The 26,269-nt window shown below is 39.8% G+C and overlaps 1 protein-coding gene across 6 annotated transcripts in view; it reads left to right on the top strand.

Moving 5' to 3' along the window:
* The window catches only part of PLA2G7 (phospholipase A2 group VII), a 48,626-nt gene extending 22,801 nt beyond the window's left edge, over positions 1-25,825 (top strand). For 3 of the 6 annotated variants that reach the window (XM_023545197.2, XM_003404450.4, XM_023545202.2), the window contains exons 2-12: positions 1,475-1,614; positions 7,507-7,628; positions 8,093-8,237; positions 15,332-15,425; positions 17,530-17,598; positions 18,234-18,360; positions 19,260-19,373; positions 20,510-20,601; positions 22,221-22,391; positions 23,676-23,824; positions 24,475-25,820. In XM_023545197.2, the coding sequence (XP_023400965.1) occupies positions 1,509-1,614; positions 7,507-7,628; positions 8,093-8,237; positions 15,332-15,425; positions 17,530-17,598; positions 18,234-18,360; positions 19,260-19,373; positions 20,510-20,601; positions 22,221-22,391; positions 23,676-23,824; positions 24,475-24,608 (1,323 nt within the window). In that variant the 5' untranslated portion in view covers positions 1,475-1,508 and the 3' untranslated portion in view covers positions 24,609-25,820. Of the gene's footprint in view, positions 1-1,474; positions 1,615-2,777; positions 2,916-7,506; positions 7,629-8,092; positions 8,238-15,331; positions 15,426-17,529; positions 17,599-18,233; positions 18,361-19,259; positions 19,374-20,509; positions 20,602-22,029; positions 22,077-22,220; positions 22,392-23,675; positions 23,825-24,474 lie in introns of those variants that run through there. The other 3 variants (XM_023545205.2, XM_064287013.1, XM_064287020.1) reach the window with 3 other exon arrangements.
* Positions 25,826-26,269: the final 444 nt, after the last annotated feature.

Genomic DNA, 26,269 nt, shown 5'->3' with positions numbered 1-26,269 from the left:
CCTTCTATCACTTGGAGAGGAGCCCTGGTGGCACAGTGGTTAAGAGCGTGGCTGCTGACCAAAAGGTCTACAGATCAAATCCACCAGCTGCTCCTTAGAAACCCTATGGGGCAGTTCTACTCTGTCCTATGGGGTTGCTATGAGTTGAAATCGACTTGATGGCAACAGGTTTTTTTTTTTTTGTTTGGTTGTTTTGGTACACTTGGAGTAAAAGGAGGAAGACCTGCCCTGCCGAAGGTTCTCTATGTGACCTCAGGCAGGTTGCATAGCCTTTCTGTATTTCAGTGATCTTCATCCCCTAAAATGAAAAATGGAGGTGCTAAAATTTGCTTCTCTTCCTTTATTCTTTCTTATTGTTGTTAGCTGTGATCGAGCTGTCCCAACCCCATGCACAATGTAACGAATGCTGTTCACTCCTGAGCCATCCCCATGATCAGTTACAGATCACACCATTGTGATCCGTAGAGTTTTCATTTGCTGATTTTGGAAGTAGATCACCAGGCCTTTCTTCCTAGTCTGTCTTAGTCTAGAAGCTCTGCTGAAACTTGTTCAGCGTCATAGCAACATGAAAGCCTCTACTGGCAGAGAGGTGGTAGCTGGGCATAAAGTGCAATGGGCATAAAGTGCAGGAGTCGAACCCAGGCCTCCTGCATGGAGGGCAAGAATTCTACCACCGAATCACTAATGCCTACAGGCCACTGTGTTAGGAATAGGTTACAGGGGCAAGGGGAAAAGGAGGGACACAAATTGGAGGTTATTGCCATAATACAGGTTAGAGATGGCAGTGGCTTGGAAATTTTCCATCACCTCAAAAAATTGGAGGGAGACATTTTAAAGGGGAAAGTAATACAAAATACGAGATAGTCATTTTCATTAACAAGATGTTAGCATAGAGCCCAATTGTAATATAATTTATTACAAGGAGTAATCTCATGCTTCATTCATCCACTTATTAATTTATTTTTTAAATTAAGATTATAGAGATTAACAAAAATATAACTGTCATTGTCATCAACAAGAGCAGCAGCAGCGACAGCAGCAATGTAATCAATCACTTTATAATTATAATGAAAACTTTTTAGCGTTTACTATATGCCAGACATGATGCCTATGGATATTATCATGATTATAATATATTATTGTTAATTATTATTATATTTTGATGCACTTCTTTATAACCAAACTAGACTGCCACAAAATTAGCAAACTAGTCACCAAAAGCCTCATACAACTGCCTAAAAAAAAAAAGTCAGTGTTATTTCTGTGCTCTACAATCCAGCATTACTAATGATTTACCCACCGTTGTACCTATCTAAAACCCAGCCCAGAAAATGCATGCCCCATATTTTCCAGATGTCTTCTTCCTTTATAATACATAAAGTCATGTTACTAGTGCTTCATTCTCACTGAGTCTGTCAGCTTATATAAGTCTTCTTTATTGCATTGTTTTTTCTTTGAATTATCTGCTTGGAAGAACATTAAGCTGAAACCGTTTCTCAGCCCCCAAGATGGTGCCGTCCAAATTGCATGCACTTTTCTGCCTCTGCAGCTGCCTCACACTGGTTCGTTTTGGCTGGCAAGACCTACATCCTGCTGCCCAGATGAAATCATCAGGTAAGAACTGTATTTGTTCAAGGACTTGAGCAACTAACATGTTGACAGATGGCCCCAGATAAGTTGCATGTAGAACCCCTAAAGCAAGTCTTGTTAAGAAGAATGCTCATGGAGACACTCTGTTCTTCTGGGGTATGAGCGAGAGTCTCACTTTCTTGTAGTTCCAGCTGGAAGCAAAGCAGTGCCTCTCTTCTTCAGTATCATGACTGAAGGATAGAACCAGGGTAAGATGTTTTAAGACAAACTGGAATCTCAGCTTACAATCACTGTCGAAAACTGTGCCCTAGTCACTCCCACTTGAGCCCAGTAGCACAAACTCTGCAATTCACTGAGAGGCAACCTCAAAACCTGCTTCCACAAAGGTGAGGAAGAGGCAGGTATCTTGATCAACAGGCATGGTCCTTGTTAGTAGTGGGGATGGTGTGAGAAGATGGCAATTTAGGGTCTTGGGATCCAGAGGGAAGCAATGTTTTCTCCGTAATAACAGAGAGGAGTAGGGACAAATAGGTACCAAGAAGCTCCTGATGACAACTGACCTTCCTCACCTGCTCTTTTTTACTTTGTGCTGGGTGGGAAGGAGAAGAGATAGGTGAAGGCTTAGGCAAGCCTAGGAAGAGTGGCCAGAGCTGGATAGCCATCTCTAGACAGGACTGATTGCTAGGAGAGTGCTTCTGGAGCTTTGTGAATTCCTGCTAATCTCAGAGGGTCATGTCCCTATCTGGTCTCCTAATGAGAGCTGTGTAGGTGGCCTCTGAATGGCATCACACTATCTGTGCACCTGGATAGATGTGGTGGCTCTGGATCCAGTCATTCAGGCTCTATGGGTGACTCCTTAGCATAGCATTTACAGAAGTGCTTTCATAACTCAGTGACTGACAGATAAGTTCTGCCCTACTTTGTAGTTGAGAAAGTGAAGGCATTAGTAGGAGAAGGACTATATCTTATATCTACATTTGCATATGAAATGGAATAATATCTCACAGGTCTATTGATTCACTAGTATTTATCAGGAAGCTAAGGTAACTAAGACAGAGTGCTTGCAGTCAAGTTCAAGGAGCTTGCAGTCTAGTTGAAATTAAGTTCATTTTTTCCCATTGCTTTTTATATGATGAACAAATTACCACCTAGGAGGCATTTGTATCATTCACTTTTTCTTGGCACAGGGTGAGGAACTTAAAGCATGTTTTCTATCCCCTCATATTTAAAATTAATTGGGAAGCTGACTACAGAAACTTGAGGACAGAGACACTGCTTCTTATTCATCTATGCATTTCCAGCATTGAGCCAATGCCCTCTCCATTGTAAGTTTTCAAAAATGAATGCATAATTTTTTTTCAAAAATATTGAAAAACTTTAACAAAAGATCAAAATAAGACACAATTCTTTATAATCTTTTAATTAAATGGATAGACATAAAATATGGGCTAGAGATATCATATTTGCTAATGGAGGACATAAAGCCATACAACCAAAAAACCAAACCTGTTGCTGTTGAGTCAATTCTGACTCATAACAACCCCATAGGACAGAGTAGAACTGCCCCACAGGGTTTCCAAGGAGCAGTTGGTAGATTCGAGCTGCCGACCTTTTCAGTTAGCAGCTAAGCTCTTAACCACTGTGCTGCCAGGGCTCCAAAGCCATACCCAAAACCCATTGCTGTGGAGTCGATTCTGACACATAGTGACTCTATAAGGACAGAGTAGAACTGCCCCATAGAGTTTCCAAGGAGCACCTGGTGGATTCAAAGTGCTGACCTTTTGGTTAGCAGCCATAGCACTTAAAACTACACCACACAAGAGCATATAATTTTTTTCTAGCCTGTATATAATTCATCTTCAAACCTGGGACTGAATATCAAGAACATCTGACAAATACATGCCACCATAAATGTGTATTAATAGTATACCACTCGTCTTCAATGCTGCTATTAAAATAAGCTGAAGAAAAATAGAAAGAGACATTTATAAATTCTGACCACAGAAACTGTGTCATCTAGAGAGTGGCCATTTAGCCTGACAAGCATCTTCCTTTATGATGAGTCCTGGTAGATTGTTAAAGAATAGGAGATTCAAGACCATGGCTGAGCTGGCTTCATGTCAGTGAGCTGTTTCTGCAGCCACCCTGACTCTGACCACTGAACACTCTCATGGCTCTTAAGCCGAACTCACAGCTCTCAGGGTAGTGCCTTCCAGGCAGCTGTGAGTTCTCAGGAGCTGTGTGCCCTGGAGGTCTCCCAACAACCCTTTATACCCACACCATGGCTACCTGTAGGGTGGGGTGCAGCCCCTCGCAGGCTGCTCATTGCTAGAAGGAATGGCAGGCATGGCCTAGCCTGTCGTCCTCTGGATCTGATGTTCCCCTGTTACACCATGAAGCATGGCACAGTAGAAAGTCTTTAACCGGAGGGGAAGAGCCTATTGATAGCCTTACTGGTAAAGTTAAAAAAAAAAAATCACTGAGGAAATGTCCTGACAGATATAAAAATTCTGAATCTGCTCAAAGGGAAAGTGCTATGCTCCAATCTACATCTGCTAAAACCCCTCCAATACCTTTACCGTGCATTTGGGTAGCACGAGTGGACAAACTCTGAGGAAGGGAACTAATATCAGTTGTCCACCTATTATGTGTCAACTTGTGAAGTAGGTGCTTGACCTACATTATCACTTCATCCTCACAGCTGCTCTGCAGACCATCCTGATGGTCTCTAACCATCAGGAAAAAAAAAAAAAAAAAAAAAACCCAAATCTGCTGCCATCAAATCAATCCCGACTCATAGTGACCCTACAGGACGGAGTAGAAATGCTCCATAGGGTTTCCAAGGAGTGCCTGGTGGATTTGAACTGCCGACCTTTTGATTAACAGCTGTAGCTCTTAACTACCACTCCACTGGGGTTTCCGTAACTATCAGAGAGGTAGTATAAATTGCCTAGGCTAGAGTATTGTAGCTTGTTAGAGGCACATCTGGAATTCAAAGTAGGATTACCTGGCTCTAATATCCAGAGACTGTCCATCTTACCCCGCTACCTTCCTGAGAACTGCCTCTCACCATTTGACTGTGGATTGCTGATCCATGTGTCAGGTCAGGTGGCTTGGTGCCTTAGCTAAGTGCTTCTTAAACTTCAGTGGACACATCTTTTCTGATTCAGTAGAAATGAATGCCTGAGATTCTGCATTTTCCAGCTGCCAGGTGATGCCAGTGGTGCTGGTCCACAGACCCCAGTTTGAGTAGTAAGGCTTTATTGTTGAAAGGCTTCATGGCTGGCAGGTGCTTCATACATGAGTCACCTAAATGGGCTTCTTCCAATGATGCAGCCTTTCTGGGTGATGCCACATGATAGCAATGGAGATGTCATACCTAATAAGGATCTTGGTGTCTTAAGTGGTAGAGGCAGGGTATGATGGCAACCACAAAGGAGTCAGTCCTAGCAGAGTAATCAATTCCCATAGTCCAATAAAGAGGAAGAGATGGGCCAGCTGAATGTATGGAAAAGTGAGGGTCTGGAGTACTGGAAATCAAACCAAATATGGATTTGATGGGAGCTTAGAAAGGAAGAGAACAGATGAAGCCTCAGGTGTGTGGAAGGGTTTTGGCACCAGAGAAGAGCAGAGCAGTTTCAGGAGTGGGTGTAAGTAAAAGGATATATATGATAAAGAGTTTGAAGGAGGAAGAACAAGAGAGGCCAGCAGTAGTGAAAAGCTTAGTTCAGTTCATTTTCACAAATATTTTTTGAGCACCTACTCTGTGCCAGACATTGTATTGAGACCCAAAAATCCAAAGTCATGGATCCAGCTCTTGAAAAATAGCCAAGTGTGGGACACAGAGAATGCAAACAAATAATCGTCATATAAATGTGATAGGAAGGATGATTTTAAAAATATGTACAAGGTATCTATGTAATACCGAGAATGATATGATTAATTCTGTGTCTTAGGCTGGGTTTTCTAGAGAAGCAAAACCAGTAAAGCATATAATATATAGAGAGAGAGAGCTTTACATCAAGGAAATGGCTCAAGCAGTTGTAGAGGCTGGAAGTTCCAAGTCTGTGGGTTAGAATAGAGGCTTCTCCTGATTCACGTAGCCATAGGGGCTGGCGAACCAAAGATCGGCAGGTCAGAGAGCAGGGCTCTTGCTCACAGGCTGTGGAGATCAAGGAATCCCAAGATCAGAAGGCAAGACCAGAGGTAAGCTGCTGGCTCAAGTCCTAAGAATCAGAGGTCAGACAAACAGGAGCCAGCTGCAGGATCCAGAACAAGCAAAAGCCCCAAGCCTTGCCAGAATATTCATTTATATTCAATGTAGGCTACACTTCCGAGGAAACTTCCTTTCAACTGATTGGCTACTCACAGCAGATTCCATCATGGAGGTGATCACATCATATCAAATCTCATCACGGAAGTGATCACAACATCATATGACTGTCAAACCACTGAGAATCATGGCCCAGCCAAGTTGACACACAGCCTTAACCAACACACTCTGTATGAGGGGTCAGAGAAGGCTTCAGAGAAGATATGGCATCTGATCAAAGTATTAAAGATTGAATAGAAGTTTGCCAAGGGAATTTCAAGCATAGGGAATAGTATTTACAAAGTGCAGAGGCATCGAACAGCCTAGTGTGTAGGTCAGGAGTGCTGAAGCACATGGTGGGGGGATATCTTAAGGGGTAGAAGCAGGAGAGGAGTACAAGGCAGTGGACCTCCAGATCACGGAGGGTCTTTCTTATAAAAGTCCTGGAAGTTGGGATTTAACTTATATCTATGAATCTAAACACACTTCAATCCCAGTACACTGGCAGGAGTCCCTGGTTGGTGCCGTTAAGTGCTCAGCTACTAAGTGAAATGTTGTGGTTCAAATGCACCCAGAAGTACCTTGGAAGAAAGGCCTGGCAATCTGCTTCTGAAAGGTCACAGCCATGAAAACCCTATGGAGCAGTTCTAGTCTGACCTACCTGGGGTTACCACACACTGGTTACATTTGTGCCTCAGTGACAGTGTATTTGCTTAGGAGGATATGTGCAGATTTAAATTCCACGTGCAAACTGCCTTCCAAAAAGATTTCAATACATTCCTGCTTCGAGAATTACTTAAAATCCCTTGAAGACTTTTGAGAATTTCCTGGTGAGGTTTGTGCTTTTCATACTCCAGGAGCTGTGTGAAGGGTGCATTTGAAGGGTCCAAGGTGCATAAGACAGGAGGGATAGCAACTGTCTGGTGAAGAAACAATAAGGGTTTAAATGAGGCAGTTGAGCTTAACGGTCAGAATATATTGGAGAAATAATCCTAAGCTAAATAAAAATATTAGAAATTGAGACTTGGTTAGATGTAGGGAATTGGTGAGAAAGAGGTAGAACAGTAGAATGATTCCCAGATTGCTGGTGTGGGATACAAGAGATAGGATTTGCAGGCTACATGGTAGAAAGGTGAGGAGGAAGAGTTGGAAATGGTCGTTTAGTTTCATTTTGGACCATTGGCTTTGATGTTCCTATGGGAAGAACATCAGGCCGAGGGGAAGTTGAAAGCACAAATCTAAAATGTAGGGTCAAGTTCATGTTTACAGAAAACAGATATGGTAAGTCATTTTTAATATAATCTGCATAGGAGTAAAAAGTGAGGGCAAGGTCATAAATATTAGGGGGTGATGGTCTTAAGTATCTTACGAGAAGGGCTACGTCTGCCTCCATCTTTTTATCCTTCAAAAACCCCACACACTGCCTTGCGCACAGAAGGCCCTCGATAATTATTTGTGTATTTTGCCAGTTAGGTAAAGAAATGGAGGAGTCCAGAAACCATGGGCATTAACTTGATTCCCTTGGAATTCCTTTGCATAATAAAGTCTGGGGTGTAATTGATGACTGATGAGATGGTATTTACCTGTTCTTTTTTTTTTTTCAGTATGGCTTAATGAAATACAAGCTTTGATAGCTGCTGCAAGTTTTGGCCAAACTAAAATTCCCAGAGGAAGTGGATCTTATTCTGTTGGTTGTACAGACTTGATGTTTAATTACACCAAAAAGGTAATGCTTTGATTAATACAACTTACTTATTTTTTTTACCCTTATAGACTTTTTGTACTGACTGTTTCTATGGCCCTTTAGAAGGTACTGCAACTTGACATTGTCCTCACCTGAGAGTGACTCATTTTACCATTCATGTTGCTTCATAAGAAGCCTTTTGCTAGTTTAGTCATTCCCCAGTTCTTTGCTGTCATCCGATGAATTAAGCAGCATCCTCTATTTTCCTTTTCCTTAATGGCTGAAGCCAGGTTGCTTATAATTTCTTTTCACTTAGAAAGCATATTGTTCTATTTCTCTTCTCTTTCATAATGGTTTTCAGTCACCACAACAGCTTAAAATATTCTCTCCATCTTTTCATGAACTACAGAGTATTTGGGTCCTCACTAATTAAATGTGCAAAATAGCTGTTGGCATATGTTTGAAAAGCAACTTCTCAAAAGTACATTAATTTCCTTTCTCAACAGGGCAGCTTCTTGCGTCTGTATTATCCAACCCAAGATGATGACCACCATGATACTCTTTGGATCCCAAACAAAGAATATTTTTTTGGTCTTACTAAAGTTCTTGGAACACACAGTATTATGGCCAAGTTTTTGGGCTTATTATTTGGTAAGATTTTTGTTGATCCTACTTTGTAGGCTCTGCTCTTTAGTTTTCCTTCTTCCACGCTGTGGGAGAGCAATAATGTGAGAGCAGCATGTTGGCTGGTGTGACCCTGTATGCTCTGTGTTAGGTGCTTTCTAAAGCCAGGAAAAAAAAAAACAGAAGGAAGGAAAGGAGAGAAGGAGGAAAGAAAGGAGGGAGGTATCTTAGTTACCTAGTACTTTTATAACAGAAATACCACAATTGGATGGCTTTAAGAAATTTATTCTCTCACAGCCTAGGAGACTAGAAGTCTGAATTCAGGATACCAGCTCCAGGCTTTCTGTCTCTGCCAGCTCTGGGGGAAGGTCCTTGTCATCAGTCTTCTCTGGGTCTAGGAGTTTCTCAGCACATGGACCCTGGATCCAAAGGACATGCTCCACTCCAGGCTCTTCTTTCTTGGTGATAGGAGGTCCCTTTCCTCTCTGCTTACTTCTCTCTTCTGTATCTCAAAAAAGATTGAATCAAGATAAAACCTAATCCTGTAGATTGCATCCTGCCTCATTAACAATAACTGCCTCTAATCCTGCCTTGTTAACGTCATAAATGAAAAGAAAAACCCAAACCCATTGCCATCAAGTCAATTTTGACTCATTACAACCCTGTAGGACAGAGTAGAATTGCCCTGTAGGGTTTCCAAGGAGTGCCTGATGGATTCAAACTGCCAGTCTTTTTGTTAGCAGCCAAACTCTTAACCACTACGCCACCAGTAACATCATAGCGGTTAGGATTTACAACACACAGGATAATTACATCAGATCAAATGGAGGACAAGCACACAACACTGAGAATCATGATCTAACCAAGTTGACACATACTTTTGGGGGTTACAATTCAATCCACGACAAGAGGGAAGGAAAAAAAGAACAAAAAGAATGGCAGGAAGGAGGGAGGAAGGAATGAAAGAGGGTGGGAGGGAAGGAGAGAGGGAGAGCGGGTGGTAGCAATGGAGGGAAGGTGAGAGGGAGGAAGGGAGGGAGAAAAGGAAAGAAGGAAGAAAGCAAGGGAGGAAGGAAAGAAGGGATGAAGGAAAGAAAGAGGGAGGGAGGGAGGGAAGGAAACCATTGTGTTGTTCCAAACCCAAAACGAATGAGCCATAAATGTCATAAATGAAAGAGGCTGGACTGTCATTCCCACCCATGGCAGCCTAAAGGGCCAGTCTTCCTCACTGAGATAGCTCTACCACCCCTGATAATTAAATGTGTATCCATCACTTAATTCATCCACATTACAGTCATAATAGACTTTTCCTTATCTGTTTGCCCAGATACTGCTGTTGTTGGGCTGAGTTAATTATGTTTTGAAATTTTCCCCTCAAAACTATCTGCAACTTTTGGGATTCATTTTAAACATCACCCTGGAGGGTTTTTGTTTTGTTTATAATAGAAGTGATGACAAGATTATAACTGTGTACTTAGATGGTGCTATGTATCTTATAAGAGGAATCCTGGTGGTGCAATGGTTAGGGGCTCAGCTGCTAAGGAAACGGTTGGTGGTTTGAACCCACCCAGTAGCTCTGAGGGAGAAAAACCCTGGCAGTCTGCTTCCATAAAGATTAAAGCCAAGAAAACCCTATGGGGCGGTTCTACTCTGTCACATGGGGTCGCTATGAGTTGGAATTGACTTAGCACCTAGCAAAAACATTTGGAGCCCTGGTGGCACGCGGTTAAGAACTTGGCTGCTAACCAAAAGGTTGGCAGTTTGAATCTACCAGCCATTCCTTGGAAACCCTATGGGGCAGTTCTACTCTGTCCAGTAGGGTTGCTATGAGTCAGAATCAACTCGATGGCATTGAGTTTTGTAACAACAACAACAACATATCTTATAAATCATTTCCATAGCAGTCATTACAATCTTCACGATCACATCTCTATTTTGAGAAAATGAAACACAAATAATAGCTAATAATAATGATGGCAGTAACAATTAAGAAGTGAAAACAATGTCTTCCATTCTTTTTAAATTGTGACCTATGTGACTGGTGCTTTACTTATGTTATCTAATGAAATAAAATTCTCACAAAAACTCTGTGCGATAGATATCATCTTCTCCATTTTACAGAAGAGGGATCTGAGCCTCAGAGTTGGCATAACTTGCCCAAGGTCAGTAGCTAGTAGGTGGCAGAGCTGCTTCCAAAGCCCTGAGTCTGAAGGCAGAATGAGAGAAGGCTCCAATTCTCAGGCTCTAGCTCTCAATGTAATTTTCTTGAGGTTTATTGGTGTTATAGATTGAATTGTGTCCCCCGAAACATGTGTTGCAATCCTAACCCCTATACATGTGGATGTAATTCTATTTGGAAATAGTTTTCTTTGTTATGTTAATTAGGTCCTATCAGTGTAGAATGTGTCCTAGACCTAATCCCTGTTGCATAAGGCCCATCCTGGTGGTGCAGTGGTCAAGCACTCAGCTACTAATCGAAAGGTTGGCTGTTCAAACCCACCCAGCGGCTCCAAGGGAGAAAGACCTGGCAATGTGCTCCCTTAAAGATTACAGCCTACGAAACCTTATGAGGCAGTTCTACTCTGTCATGTAGAGTTGTTGTAAATTGGAATCCATTCAATGGCACACAGCAACATCATAGACAGAGGCAAGTAAATAGACACAAGGAAGGCAGACACTATCTGAAGACAACAGAGGCAGATGAGGCTACCAGCCCAGCACTCCAAGGGTTGCTGGCTACTAGAAGCTGAAATAGATTTAAAAAAGGACCTCTCCTTATAGCCAGTGTCCTGAATTTAGACTTTTAGCCTTAACTGTAAGAAAATAAATTTCTGTCCTTTAAAACCACTCATTTGTGGTATTTCTGGTATACCCACTCCCAAACTGGTATAAAAAACTGGTATAGCAGGTGAAAAAACAAAGACAACTGGATAGTCTAGTTTTGGAGCATTCCCACTAAAGTTTTGCCAAGACCTGGGAATGGCAATAAGGAGCAGCCTTCTGGAATACACCACTAAGAAGGAACAATCTTTCACCATAAATTGAGGACTGACAGAACTGATAATTAATGATCCTATGGTCTTAAGGGAGCCCTGGTGGCATAGTGGTTAAGAGCTCGGCTGCTAACCAAAACGTTGACAGTTTGAATCCACCAGCCGCTCCTTGGAAACTCTATGGGCAGTTCTACCCTGTCGTATAGGGTTGCTATGAGTCAGAACCGACTCAATGGCACCTAACAATAACAACAACGTGGTCTTAAGAGCTGCCCTGGTGGCATAGTGGTTAAGAACTCGGCTGCTAACCAAAAGGTCAGCAGTTCTAAACCACCAGCTCCTTGAAAATCCTATGGGGCAGTTCTGCCATGTCCTGTAGGGCTGCTGTGAGTCAGAATTGGTAACTGGTTTGGTGTTTTTTTTTTTTTTTTAATGGTCTTAGGAAGGAGCCCTGGTGGTGCAGTGGTTAAGTGCTGGAGTGCTAACTGAAAGGTTCAAACCCACCAGCTGCTCCATGGGAGAAAGATGTGGCAGTCTGCTTTCATAAAGATTACAGCCTTGGAAACCATATGGAGCAGTTCTAATCTGTTGAAATTGACTCAGTAGCAACGAGTATGGTTTTGTCTATGATTGATGGGTATCAAGTAGCAGACTTTTTTTTTTTTTAATGAATTCACTGTTAATCCATACCAAAAAACCAAACCAAACCCGTTGCTGTTGAGTCATTTCTGACTCATAGCGACCCCATGTGACAAACATAGATATAGATTTCATGGGTCAGGATTTTTTTTTTTAATTGTGGTTTAGGTGAAAGTTTACAGTGCAAATTAGTTTTTCACTCAAAAACTTATACACAAATTGTTTCGTGACATTGGTTATTGGTTGTAATCTCCACAATGTGTTGACACTCTCCCCCTTTTCCTTTCCCCCCAGGGTTCCCCACTTCCATTTGTCTAGTTTTCCTATCCCTTCCTGCCTTCTCATCTTTGCTTTTGGGCAGGTGTTGTGGATTGAATTGTATTCCCTAAAAATGTGTAACAACTTGGCTAGGCCATGATTCCTAGTATTGTGTGGTTGTCTACCATTTTGTCATCTGATGTTTTTATCCTATATGTTGTAAATCCTAACTTCTATGCTGTTAATGAGGCAGGATTAGAAGCAGTAATGTTAATGATGTGGGACTCAATCTATGGGATAAGGTTTTATCTTGAGTCAATCTCTTTGAGATATAAAAAAGAGAATTGGGGCAGAAAAGAGAGGGAACTCATTACCACCACGCAAGAAGAGCCAGGAGTGGAGCACATCCTTTGGACCTGGGGTCCCTGCTCTGAGAATCTCCTAGACCAGGGGAAGATTGATGACAAGGAACTTACCCCAGAGCCGATAGAGAGAGAAAGCCTTCCCCTGGAGCTGGTGTTCTGAATTTGGACTTCTAGCCTCCTAGACTGTGAGAGAATAAATTTCTTTTTGTTAAAGCCATCCACTTGTGGTATTTCTGTTATAGCAGCACTACATACCTAAGACAGTAGGTGTTGCCCATTGGATATTGTATACATGGTTGAACTAAGAAGCACTTTCCTCATGTGTGTTATTATTTCTTTTATTTTAAAAAAAAAAAGAAGCAGAAAAACATTGCCTTTGAGTTGATTCCCACTGATAGCAACTCTATAAGACAGAGTAGAACTGCCCCATAGGGGCTGCCAGGGAGTGGCTGGTGGATTCAAACTGCCGACCTTTTTTGGTTAGCAGGCAAGTGCTTAACCACTATGTTACCAGAGCCTATCTAATCTTTGGCTGAAAGGTATATTTTGGGAGTGGCTTCAATTCAGAGTTAGCAGGGTGTCTGGGGACTATGATCTCAGGGATTCCTCTAGTCTCTGGCAGAACAGTAAGCCTGGCCTTTTTCTGTGAATTTGAATTTTGTTATGTATTTTTCTCCTGCTCTGTCTGGGACCCTCTATTGTGATCCCTGTCAGAGCAGTTGGTGGTGGTAGCCAGGATCAGGCTGATGAAGACTGTGGTTCATGTGGTCCCATAGTCCTTTGGACTAGTATCTGTCTTTGGTTTTCTACTTTCTCCTTTGCTCCGGATGTAATGGGACTGATAGATTTATCTTAGATGGCCACTGTCAAGCTTTTAAAACCCCAGACACTACTCACCAAAGCAGAATGTAGAACATTTTCTTTATGAACTATGTTATGCCACTTGACCTAGATGTCCCCCAGAGACCATGGTCCCCACTGCTCAGCCCTAGTAACTTGGTCCCTCAAGGTGTTTGGATGTGTCTAGAAAGCTTCTATGACTTTGTCTTGTTCAAGTTGTGCTACCTTCCCCTGTAGTGTGTTTCTTTCCCTTCACCAAAGTTAACTTGCCTACTATCTAGTTAGTGATTTCCAGTCCCCTCCCTCGTAACCATCAAAGATTTTTTTTTTCTGCGTATAAACCTTTTCTTGGGTTTTTATAATAGTGGTCTTATACAATATTTGTCCTTTTGTGGTTGACTTATTTCATTCAGCATAATGCCCTCCAGATACACCCATGTTGTGAAATGTTTCCAAGATTCATTATTGCTCTTTATCTTTGCATAGTATTCCATTGTGTATATGTACCATAATTTGTGTATTCATTCATCTGTTGTTGGGCACGTAGGCTGTTTCCATCTTTTTGCTGTTGTGAATAATGCTGCAATGAACATGGGTATGCATATGTCAATTTGTGTGACGGATCTTATTTCTCTAGGATATATTCCTAAGAGTGGGGTTGCCAGATCATATGGTATTTCTATTTCTGGCTTTGTAAGGACACACCATATCGTTTTCCATAGTGGCTATACCATTTTACATTACCACCAGCAGCACTTAAAAATTCCAAGTTTCCTGCAACCTCTCAATATTTGTTATTTTCTGTCTTTTTCTAGTAGTTCATTTTTTTCACAGATGGACATCCAGTTTTTCCAGCACTATTTGTTAAAGAGACTGTCTTTTCCCCATTTGATGGACTTTGGGCCTTTGTTGAAGATCAGCTGACCATAGGTGGATGGATTTACATCTGCGTTCTCAATTCTGTTCCATTGGTCTTTGTATCTGTCATTGTACCAGTACCAGGCTGTTTTGACTACCATGGCTGTACAGTAGGTTCTGAGATCAGGTAGTGTGAGGCTTCCTACTTTGTTCTTTTTCTTTAATAATGCCTACGTATCAGGGGCCTCTTTCCTTTCCATATAAAAGTTAATGATTAGTTTTTCCATCTTGTTAACGAATACTGTTGGTATTTGGATCAGGATTGCTTTATATTTGTAGATCGTTTTGGGAAGATTGACATTTTCACCATGTTAAGTCTATTCATGAACATGGTATGCTTTTCCAATTATGTAGGTCTCTTTTGGTTTCTTGCAGTAGTGTTTTGTAGTTTTCTTTGTATAGGTCTTTTACATCCCTGGTTAGATTTATTCGTAAGTATTTTATCTTTTTAGGGACTATTATAAAAGGTCTTGTTTTCATGATTTCCTTTTTGAAGATCTTTTTGTTGGTGTATAGGAATCCAGCTGATTTTTGTATCTTGATCTTGCATCCTGCTACTCTGATGAATCTACTAGTTCCAGTAGTTTTCTTGCAGAATCTTTGGGGTTCTTTATGTATAGGATCATATCATTTGCAATTAAGGATAGTTTTACTTCTTCCTTTCCAATTATTTCTTTAGCTAGGACTTCCAGGACAGTGTTAAATAGGAGTGGTGATAAAGGGCATCCTTGTCTTATTCCCATTATCAGGGGGATTGCTTTCAGTCTCTCTCCATTAAGAATGATGTTGGCTGTTGGGTTTGTATACCTAATAGATGCCCTATATTATGTTGAGGAATTTCTCTTCTATTTTATTGAGAATTTTTATCAGGAATGGGTGTTGGACTTCATCAAAGCCCTTTTCTACATCTATTGAGATGATCATTTGATTCTTTTGTTTTATATATGTGGTGGATTACACTGATTGATTTTCTAATGTTGAACCATTCTTGCATACCTGGTATGAATCCCACTTGGTCCATGGGCAGGGATTTTATGCTAAAGAGATAGACTTTGAAATAACTGGCAAGACAGAAGAAACACTAACTATAATCTCCCATGTTGTTTAGGCTCAATGACAACTCCAGCAAAGTGGAATTCACCTCTGAGGACTGGTGAAAAATACCCACTAATTGTTTTTTCTCATGGTCTTGGAGCATTCAGGTAATGTTTGAAAGGCTAAACAATTTTAGCCTCTAGATGTCAATGACTGAATACATTTCCCCCCCCCCCCAAAAAATGAATAGCAGGTTTTGGAGTGTCCTAGAGGGGTTGGGATTCCCCAAGAGTTGGCTGTCATCTACTGATCAGTCCTAACTCTGCCCAGTCAGGGTACAATATGGTTCATTCTCTCCCTCCTGCTCATGACAATTAGCCTCATAACAGAGGAGAGAGACTTTTGCAATTTTGGTTGCTGTCCTATATTATACACTTTAAAAATTATTCTCTCTGCTAGTTCAGGTCTTCCGAGTAGCAGACACTAAGATTGGATTAACTCTGAAAGGTATTTATTGAGGGAAATGCCTGTGAAGGAAAGAGGGAAGGGAACAAAAAAAAGATGGGGAGAGCCTTCAGACCATGATAGATTAGATAATAAGCGTCTCAGAGTGCAGCACCAGTTCTGTGAAAGTTTGGGCCAGGCCAGTGGAGGGAGCCGTTTGAGACAAAGCTACTCATCCAATGAGTCCCGCATCTCACAGAAATGGGCCTATGTTAGCACCCACACTATGCTCAGTCACTGGTTGGAGGCAGCCCAAAGGAAGCTTAGCTTGGGCTTGAACGTGGTGGTGGATCTAAAGGAGCTGGAGCTGGGCGGGGTCTTAAGTCAACTATGCTCTCTGCAGCAGGTTGTCTGAGAGGTACATTTTCACGGCCACCACAATTTCTCCTACCATCTTTTCAACTGCCTCCCTGTATTCCACCTCAGAGGATCATAAGACTTTCAGAAAACAAATGGTGTTTTTTAACTGGGAAGAAGCTATCACCTGCAATAAGGAATTATATTCGGCCCTTTAATTATGGCCTAGCTAGTTATTTGATTTATACTAGACCAGTGATTATCAAATTACAGCCCTAGGGCCAAATCCAGGCTGCTTCCTGTTTCTGTAAATTAAGTTTTATTGGAACACAGCAACACCTACTCATTTTTCGTATTATCTATGGATGATTTTATATTGCAACAGCGGAGTGGAATAGTTATAACAAAGACAGGATGGCCCACAGTGTAAAAATATTTACATTGTGGCCCTTTACAGAAAAAAAAATGCTAATTCCTATTCTAGACCATTTCCCCTCCCTGAAAATGTCCTGTGTCTTTAGCAGTAGAATACATAGCTTCTATCTACCTTCTTTTTGTTCTCTGCGGACATTTCCTATGTAATGCGTGATATGAGAAAAAGATTGTGCAAAATGAAGACATGAAAAAGGGCATAAATGTAGTTGCTTAGTACATGATTCTTTAACCATCGTATCCTGTCCAATCATTTAAATGACAGCTAACATGTTTTAAGTATTTACCCTGTTTCAGACATAGTTGTAAGTACTGAAGATGTATTAAGTCACTTAATCCTTTGGTAATCCCATGAGGTACTATTCTATTATAGTATCACTCTTACAGGTGAAGAAATCAAAGCGTAGAAAAGATAAGTGACTACCCCAAGGTACACAGCTAGTAAGTGATGGGTCCAGGATTCAAACTAGGTGGTTAGACTGTAGGTCCCATTCTCTTAATCAACACACTGCACAATCCTCTTATATACATTATCAAACCTTACAACTACCCTAAAGCTAAGGCTTTATTAGCCCTGTTTTTCAGGCAGGACAAAATTCAGTAAAGATCAGAATTACCTAAAGCCATGTAGCTGTAAATGGCAGAGGTAAGAATAAAACCCAGAACTATCAAAGGTATAATAACTGTGGTACTATTGGCATTTTGGATCAAATAATTTTTTGTTGTGGGGAGTTGTCCTATTCATTGTAGGTGTGTAGTAGAATCCTTCTGCTTATTAGATGCTAGTAGCACTCTCTCCTCAGTCATGACAATGAAAATGTCTCCAGACATTGCCAAATATCTCCTGAGAGGGGGAGAGGGGAGGGCAGGATACTACTCCCCCCTCCCCAGCCTTTGAGAACCTCTCTACCCCAGGGCATTGCTACAGGGGGGTGATGATCTCCATGTTCCTAGCTTTATTATGAACCCAGCCTTGTGGTCATGCTTTTTCATACAATGTGAGCGGTAGTTGAACGCTTCCTTCTCTTTGTTTTAAAGGACAATTTATTCTGCTGTTGGCAATGACCTGGCATCTCATGGGTTTATCGTTGCTGCTGTAGAACACAGGTATGTCACCTGGTATGTAGCTGAGCTCTAAAATAAAAAAAAAAAAAACTAAATAAAGGGAGTGTTAATGCCCATAACCGTACTTCTTTCATAAAGCTTTATTGTGAATGTTGACAGAATTGTTGACTATGATTATATGAAGAGGAAAAAAAAAAAAAAGAAATTGTTAGATTGTCCAAAATTTAAAAACAGGTGTATTTCTAGAGTGCATATTGTGGGCATGTGCTGTGCTGAGTGTCTTTATACACCATTGCCTTTTTCTTCATAACAGCCATATCAGGTAACTACTATTATCACTGTTTTAAAGAGGAGGAAAATGAAGTTGAACAGGGGTAAGTCATCGGTCCAAGGTTACACAGCTAGCAAGTGAAAGCATTGAAATTCGGAGCTGAGTTTCCGTCATGGCTGGTAGCACCTTTAATCATTGTGAATATAGAACGGGTTCAGATTACCCACCACATTAAGGTCTTTTGCTAGAACTCCTTTGGGAGTCTTTTGGGTTAAAAAAAAAAAAAAAAGAGTAGAAGAAGAAAGGTAAGCCTGAAAGATCAGTGGGAAGTCGAGGCAAGGATGCAGATGAGAAACACAAGTGAGATGCGGAAGAAAAAGAGCAATTAATTCTGTTTGCATCACAGAGATGGATCTGCATCTGCAACTTACTATTTCGAGGACCAGTCTGCTGCAATGAAAGGGAACAAGTCTTGGCTGTATTTTAAAACCCTAAAACGAGATGAGGATGAAGCACCTCTACGAAATGAGCAGGTACATTTCAGTGAGAAGAGAGGCAGTTTGGTGACCAAGAGCACGTGCAGAATGATGCCATTTGCTCATTTCATTTTACAGGTAGCAAGCTATGATCCTAGACCTCCCACTTCCTATTCCCAGAAGATCTGTCAGAAGATTTCCTGAGTCATAAAACGTCCTTAATGAAATACCCGGTTCATATTAAAGACAAAGGCAAACACAAAAATCCCAGAAAATAACAGTGGATATTCAGTTTTTTTTTTTTTTTTTGCTTTAGAACTTTTAATTTTAGAATTTTAAAAGCACGAAAAAATATTTTTTGGACTGTCTGCCAAAAACTATATAAAAAGACTTTATTTCAGCGAGAGTGCATAGAATAGTATTAAGAGAACAGACCTTAGAATTTGAATTTCTAAGTTTGAATCCTGGCTTCATTACTTAGCAGTGGGGTGATCCTCTTGGACAAGTTAAGTTTCTTTGTGCTCACCTGTTTTATCTGCTACAAAATAGTAAATATAACAGTGTCTGTCTCCGGGACTGTTAGGAAGATGAAGTGAAATAAAATACACTGGCTGCCACCTTTGTGCCAAGCTCTCTAGTGGCTGCCTTACCTATGTTATCACATTTAATCCTACCCACAATTCATTGAGGTAGGCATTATTATTGCAATAAATGGAAGCTCAGAGAGGTTAAGTAAATTATCTGAGGTCAAACAGTAGGTAAGCAACAGAGCCAGGATTTGGACTAAGGTATACCCAGCTCCAAAGCTAACGCCTGAGTCATGCTAGGTGGTGTTCTATTCACTTTCCTTTAGCCATTTCCAGTTTATACTCAATCACTTGCTTTCCCCACATGCAATCTCTATACAAACTTTAAAGTAAGAGTTACAACATTTTACTTTGTTATTTTCTTCTTAGGTACGGCAAAGAGCCAAAGAGTGTTCCCAGGCTCTTGATTTGATTCTTGACATTGATCATGGAAGGCCAGTGCAGAATGCATTAGAGTTAGAGTTTGATGTGAAACAACTGAAGGTGAGCTTAAAAAAGCCATTTTCCCCTTGTCCTATAGTTCTTTAGTGTCTGTTTTTCTGTTATAATACAAGGTATAGCATGATAAAGGACCACACATACAAAAGAAGGTACAAGTCAAGTATTACAATAATGAGGAACTCATTAGTTTGAACTATGTGTGAAATTGACCGTAGTTCATCAGTTTTGACCTAAAAAATGGTACTTTCATATGATTCAACTTAATACTCAATTAAGTTGATTAATACAATAATAATATTAATTAATAATTCAACTGAATACAATACTTGAATTGTAATTCTTTGGAAGCCTTCTGAATGTTTTGAGCCTGATCTTGAAAAATTTGTAAAAATGTTTAGACAGAATGTGGGAGGGGGTGGAAGAATATCAAGCACAGTAGACTGAATTAGCAAAAAATCAGAAACCTTTAGGGGGGTTGAGTGGAGTACAGGGAGGAGAGGGAACTAGAAGTGCTTTAGTTTGAGTGTAAAGATGGTCTGTTCTGCAGACACATAATGAAGAGTTTGTTGTCCCTCAGTCGATCACTTTCTCCTGTCTCCATGCCTTTGTACCCTATACACACTTCCCCCTGACTAACTGCTGCTTAACATTCAAGATTCAAGTCAGGCATCATATCCGTCAAGAAGCTTTCCCAGACCCCAGTGCTTGCCCCTGGACTGGATTAGATATTCATCATATGTGTTCCTTGGCACCATTGTATTGTATTTGCATCATGTGCTTGTATCTCTTTCTTCCTTAATAGATGATGAGCTCATTGAAAATGAGATGACAGGGGGCTGGTACAGAGCAGGGGCTCAACAAATACTCAGAGAATGAACGTACTAATAAACATGGGGTGGGAGGAGATGCAGAAGTCATCATTAACGTTGAAGTTTCAAGTGTGGGTGACTAAGGGAACCATTAAATTCACTTCGGCATTTTTTTACAAATCTTCAACCCACACACACATATGCACGCACATACGTATGTAGGTATTTCTTCTCTTATATAAGAAAAATTCAAGGTACTTAACCATGTGCATGAGATGAATAATAACTGCATGATTCCAAAATCATTTAGTCTATTTTTCTAGCACCCTGTGAGATAGTTATGAATTTATATTATGCATTTTCACATAGGACTCTATCGATAGGAACAAAGTAGCAATGATTGGGCATTCTTTTGGTGGAGCAACAGTTATACAGGCTCTTAGTGAAGACCAGAGATTCAGGTAAGAGAACAATATATCATAAAGTGAGAGAACAGTGAACTGCTGGGTGGGTAGGGGAGGGGGGAGCCATTACACATGTGAGATTCTAAGTGGGGAAGGGATCCTTTGGGTTTTCCAGGTCTCTTCCTTTGCCTCCACAAGTACTCTGTACAGATTGTCCTGAGCGGAAGCTGTCTACTCCTCCTCCTATTGAAAACTCTTCCCCCCGACCTTGATTCCCCTCATCATTCCTATTTATCTGTTCCAAGGGCTTAACATTTTCATTTGGAATTTTATCTTTATGTATATCTTTTTTCTGTGACATAATGATTATGATAATAATGTTTCCATCTTATAGTATGTCTATGGCATAGTGGTTAAGTGCTATGGCTGCTAACCAAGAGGTTGGCAGTTCAAATTCGCCAGGCGCTCCTTGGAAACTCTATGGGGCAGTTCTACTCTCTCCTATAGGGTCGCTATAAGTCAGAATCGACTTGACAGCACTGGGTGGGTCTGGGGAGTATGCCTAGGACTTCCCCAGTAGGCAGGTCATTTCTTATTAGATTTTTTTTCAATCTAATAAGATTGAATGGAGCTGGGTCTAAAATTTACACGTTATTTGGCTAGGAGCTGGAACCAAGCCCCAGTCTCCCAACTTGCAGAAATGTTTTTTGTTTTTGTTTTTTTTTCCTGGAATCATTTCATTCTAGAGTGATGAGATCCCATAGAGCCAACTATGTAGGAAGTAGGCAGGATCATTTGTGAAACTTCCTCTCACAGTTCTTAAAATCTATTTAATAGAAGGGAACTTTTTTCTTTCATCCTTTTAGTGTATATAACACAGAGGGTCCAAAAGATCAGGAAACCTATGATAAACTTTCTTTTAAACAGAAAGTTACATTTTCAAATGTTATGCTCAACATGTTTTTCTTCAATCTCCAGATACTTTTTCAGGTAGAGCACCTCTAAATATAAAGCAAGGTGCCCAACTGTCACTATACAAAAGGTACAATAAATACACTAGTGAGTGTCCAGAATATCTGGAACCGTAGGGAAAATCATGTATTTATTGTACTTTTTCAGATACCCCACAATTTTGAAGAAATTATTACTTGTTTTTAAATTTTATTTTTAAAATAATGTAAAAAATGAATAATAAAAATTCATAAAGATATATCTTTTTAAAAGTTGTAATTCCTAAATATAGATCCCTGGGTTACACAAACAGTTTGCACTCGACTACTAACCTAAAGGTTGGTGTTCAAACCCACCCAGTGGCACTGTGGAAGCAAGCCCTGGCAATCTGCTTCTGTAAAGATTACAGCCAAGAAAACCCTGTGGAGCATTTCGACTCTGTAAAACATGGGGTCACCATGAGTCAGAATTGACTCAATAGCAACAGGTTTAATTCTTAAATTCCTCCTTAAAAAAATGATTATGTAATTCCAGGTCTGCTGTCTTATGAAGCTCATCACATTCTCTTTCTACACATTAAGGTATAATAGCTCATAAACCCAGTGAGATAACCCATAGTAAACTGGTATAGTCAATATCTGTTAATCCTAGCATTTTTAGGAGACCTTATATGTCAGTCACTGTTTAACCAGCCTTCTTTTATCATTGCTAACAAATATCTACAGATGTGGTATTGCCTTGGATGCATGGATGTTGCCACTGGGTGATGAAGTATATTCCAGAATTCCTCAGCCCCTCTTTTTTATCAACTCTGAACAATTCCAATTTCCTGCTAATATCATAAAAATGAAAAAATTATACTCACCTGATAGAGAGAGAAAAATGATTACAATCAGGTAAGTGTTCATAAGTGACTTATTTCATCACCTGGAACAGAAACTTCAAACTTGGATAAACATCAACAGATCTCATTTGATAGGCATTGTAGAAGTGTTAAATTAATGGTTTAGGCTTTCGATAAGGGAGAATATTAGATAATCTCAGTTTCTAAGTGTTTTTAGATACATTAAAGTTTCAACTAGTGTTTACGTACATACAGCATATACTGTTAACTAAAATTTGCCTTAGGATACCTGCTACTATGATCTAAATATAAGAACACGTCTACACTGTTTTTTTTGCGGGGGCAGGGGTGGGTGCTGACGATTCCGTCATTAGGCTAGGTTAGGAATTCTTTAGAGGAAAAGTCAGATCAAGTGTTGAGACGTGACATGTGCCTACTTGTTGAGAAAAAATATGAATTTATAAATTCCCAAAAGCTAAATTGGGGTCCATTGAGTGTTGGCAATATGCACATATCCTGGACGTGAAAAAGAACTCTTCAGTAGGATTTCAAACTCACAGTGAAATATATAAAAGCAAAGATAGAGTTCATTCCTTCTCTGTCTAAAACCTAGTTTATTCAGAAGAGGAAAAAGGGGCAGCAGGGAGGAAGTGTATGAAGAGCCAGTGAAGAGCATGGGGTAGTTGGAGTCAGAAAGGAAGATGCAATGTCAAGGAAAGGAAGAGAAAACAGACAAACCAAGAAAGCCATCAAATGTCAACTGTCTTAGAGGGAGTAGAAAATGGCACTAAAAAATGCCATTATATTTAATGTTAGGTTGTTGATGACTTTAGAGAGCCATGTGAGTGACATTTATAAGGTGCTTACAGTTTTTTACAGTTTAAATAATACAAGGAAAAAAAATTTGTTGGTTTGTTTGTTTTTAAACTATGTTGAATCCAAAGCTTCAGTCCAAAGTGATTTGCCTAGTAGCAAATATCAATAAGCTATATATTTTTTATATATGGTCGGAGGAGGCAGGCATTGGCTCTGAGTTCAGGGCCCCTTCAACACATTCCATCTATTCAAATTGAAAGTATTCCAGTTCCCTAAAAACTGGAATCATTTAATCTAGAATTGTTTTCTAGAGGGGAAGATGAATATACTTCAGAGCCTCTAAATGAATAGCCCGTGACCCTGAAATACATCTAATTTGATCCAATCTATAATTTTTGACTCATTGATATTTTTTAGTCTTCAGTGAATAGGCCATTCAGGCCAGTATCTTTCCTGCACCCTAACTACAAAAATAATTTTATGAAAAAATGTGATTTTTAATGTCTCATTTCTCTTTTAGGGATTCAGTCCATCAGAATTTTGATGACTTCACTTTTGCAACTGGCAAAATAGTTGGATACATATTCAGATTAAAAGGACATATAGATTCAAACGTAGCTATTGATCTTAGCAACAAAGCCTCATTAGCATTCTTACAAAAGCATTTAGGTAAGAAATTAATATTCTTTTATGACATAAACCAGATGATGTTCAGGAAAAAACTGCCTATCTTAACACAGCATTCATCCTATTTTCAAGTGTTTATAATTTAACATCACAGTAAATCAGTTTAAAAACAAAAATTTGAGAAATTAATTTTTGCTGCTTTATAAGGAGTCCAGGTGGCGCAACAGCTACGTACTTGGCTGCAAACCAAAGGGTCGAAGGTTCAAACCCACCCAGTGGCTCTGAGGAAGAAGGACCTGGTGATCTGCTTCCATAAAGATTATAGTTTAGAAAACCCTATGGGTTTTTTTTTTTTTTTTTTTTTATGGGGTAGTTCTACTCTGTAAATGGGGTTGTTATGAATCAAAAATCAACCCAAGGGCAAATTCAAAGCAAGCCTACCTGTTTATACTCATAGTCTTTCTGTGAAGACTGGGCTAAACTTCTGTGCTGGGGATACTGATAGCAGTGGGCCTCAATCCCATCTCTAACTTAGATGCAGCCGATCACTTGACGGCTGACACAGGGCATACCTTGGCTGTGCAATGACTGTGCATTAGTGTAATTTGTGATTCTATAGTGCCACCTAGAGGTACCCAGCTGTTTAATGCTTTCAAAACTTTGACCTGCTTATTCATATTTACATTTTATAGGACTTCAGAAAGATTTTGATCAGTGGAACTCTTTGATTGAGGGAGAAGATGAAAATCTTATTCCAGGGACCAACATTAACATAACCTGCCAACACATCAACACTCTACAGAACTCTGCAAGAATAGAGAAATAAATTGAGAAGACCTTAAACAGAAGTTTTGTTTTAAAACTGTCTTAAAGAGTAAATATATGCGTGCATGTATGTGTATGTAACTGTATTTTCCAAAATAACATTATAAAATGTGGGCTATACCATAATAATGATTGAAGCTTGGATTCAGATTTTTTTCTTCAAATGTAAAGAAATAATGTCCTGTACAAAAATCATATCAGCCTAAATTTTAATTTTACTAAGATGATAATGGAAACCCTGGTTGCATAGTGGTTAAGAGCTACAGATGCTAACCAAAAGGTTGGCAGTTTGAATGCACCAGGTGATCCTTGGAAACTCTATGGGGCAGTTCTACTCTGTCCTGTATGGTCCCTAGGAGTCAGAATCGACTTGACAGCAATGGTTTTTTTTTTAAGATAATTTTTTGTGTCAAATTAAAAACTGCTTTTACATTATGTATTTTTAATGGGAAAGTATATTAAAACAATGCCAATGAAGACATGTTATTGTTGTTGTTGTGTGCTGTTGATTCTGACTTATAGCGACCCTATATGGAACTGCCCTATAGGGTTTCCAAGGAGCAGCTGGTGGATTTGAACTGCTGACCTTAACCGCTTTGCCACCAGGGCTCCATAATGACATGAGGCTCCCTAAAAATACAATAAAAAGGGATTTTCTTACAAAATAGTTCTCTAGGTAGAATTTATATTTGGCAGCACTTCCCTTTACCTTTTTGTCCTAGTAAGAAAAATTAGATCAAGGAGATAGTAAAATCATTGTCTTACCTAGGATTTGTGATACAATATATTAATAGTTTCAGTATGAAGACTTACGGGGAATGGAGAAGGGACAGAATACTGGAGACAGGGCAAAGGCAGCTAGTTAAGGGCAGAAAGTTGATATTTTATTTGCATCTTTTTAAAGCTGTATCTTTGATGCATTCTACTTACTAAAGAATGGAGCCATTGGTATTACATCTGTAAAAACAGGCCAGGAATTCTAGCTGTAACACTTATTAATAAATTAGCTATGCACTCAACAGCTGCAAAGGCTAATGGAGAAAACATTTAAAAGTACATTTAACAGCTTCATTTTCTAATTCAATTTAATTTTAATTTAAATAAATTTTATTTTATTTAATGGATGTTTTCAGTTCTGTATGTAGTAGTGGAAATAGAATAACATAACAAATGGAAATAAAAGCACAAAAACATACACACTTACACATCCAGGAGTCGTGAAAAATGTTTTTGTTTCCGAAGGGGTATACAAATTCCTGCCATTCAGTTACTTTTGGCCTAAGTATTTCTTAGCCTCGTTCCTATGAATTCACAATTATTAAGCCTGTGGAAAAATGGGAATTCCAGAACACTTAATTGTGCTTATGAGGAAACTGTACATAGAGCAAGAGGCAGTCATTCGAACAGAACAAAGGGATACTGCGTGGTTTAAAAGCAGTAAAGGTGTGCATCAGGGTTGTCTCCTTTCACCATACTTATTCAATCTGTACTTGGAGCAAATAATCCCAGAAACTGGACTATATGAAGAAGAGCATGGCAATAGGATTGGAGGAAGGCTCATTAACAACCTGCGTTATGTGTATGATACAACTTTGCTTGCTGAAAGTGGGGAGAACTTGAAGCACTTACTACTGAAAATCAAAGACTACAGCCTTCAGTATG

Source organism: Loxodonta africana, chromosome 1 (assembly GCF_030014295.1).
Source record: "Loxodonta africana isolate mLoxAfr1 chromosome 1, mLoxAfr1.hap2, whole genome shotgun sequence".
Taxonomy (NCBI): domain Eukaryota; kingdom Metazoa; phylum Chordata; class Mammalia; order Proboscidea; family Elephantidae; genus Loxodonta; species Loxodonta africana.
The sequence above is the reverse complement of the archived record's forward strand: the minus strand, read 5'-3'. Positions and strand labels throughout refer to the sequence as shown.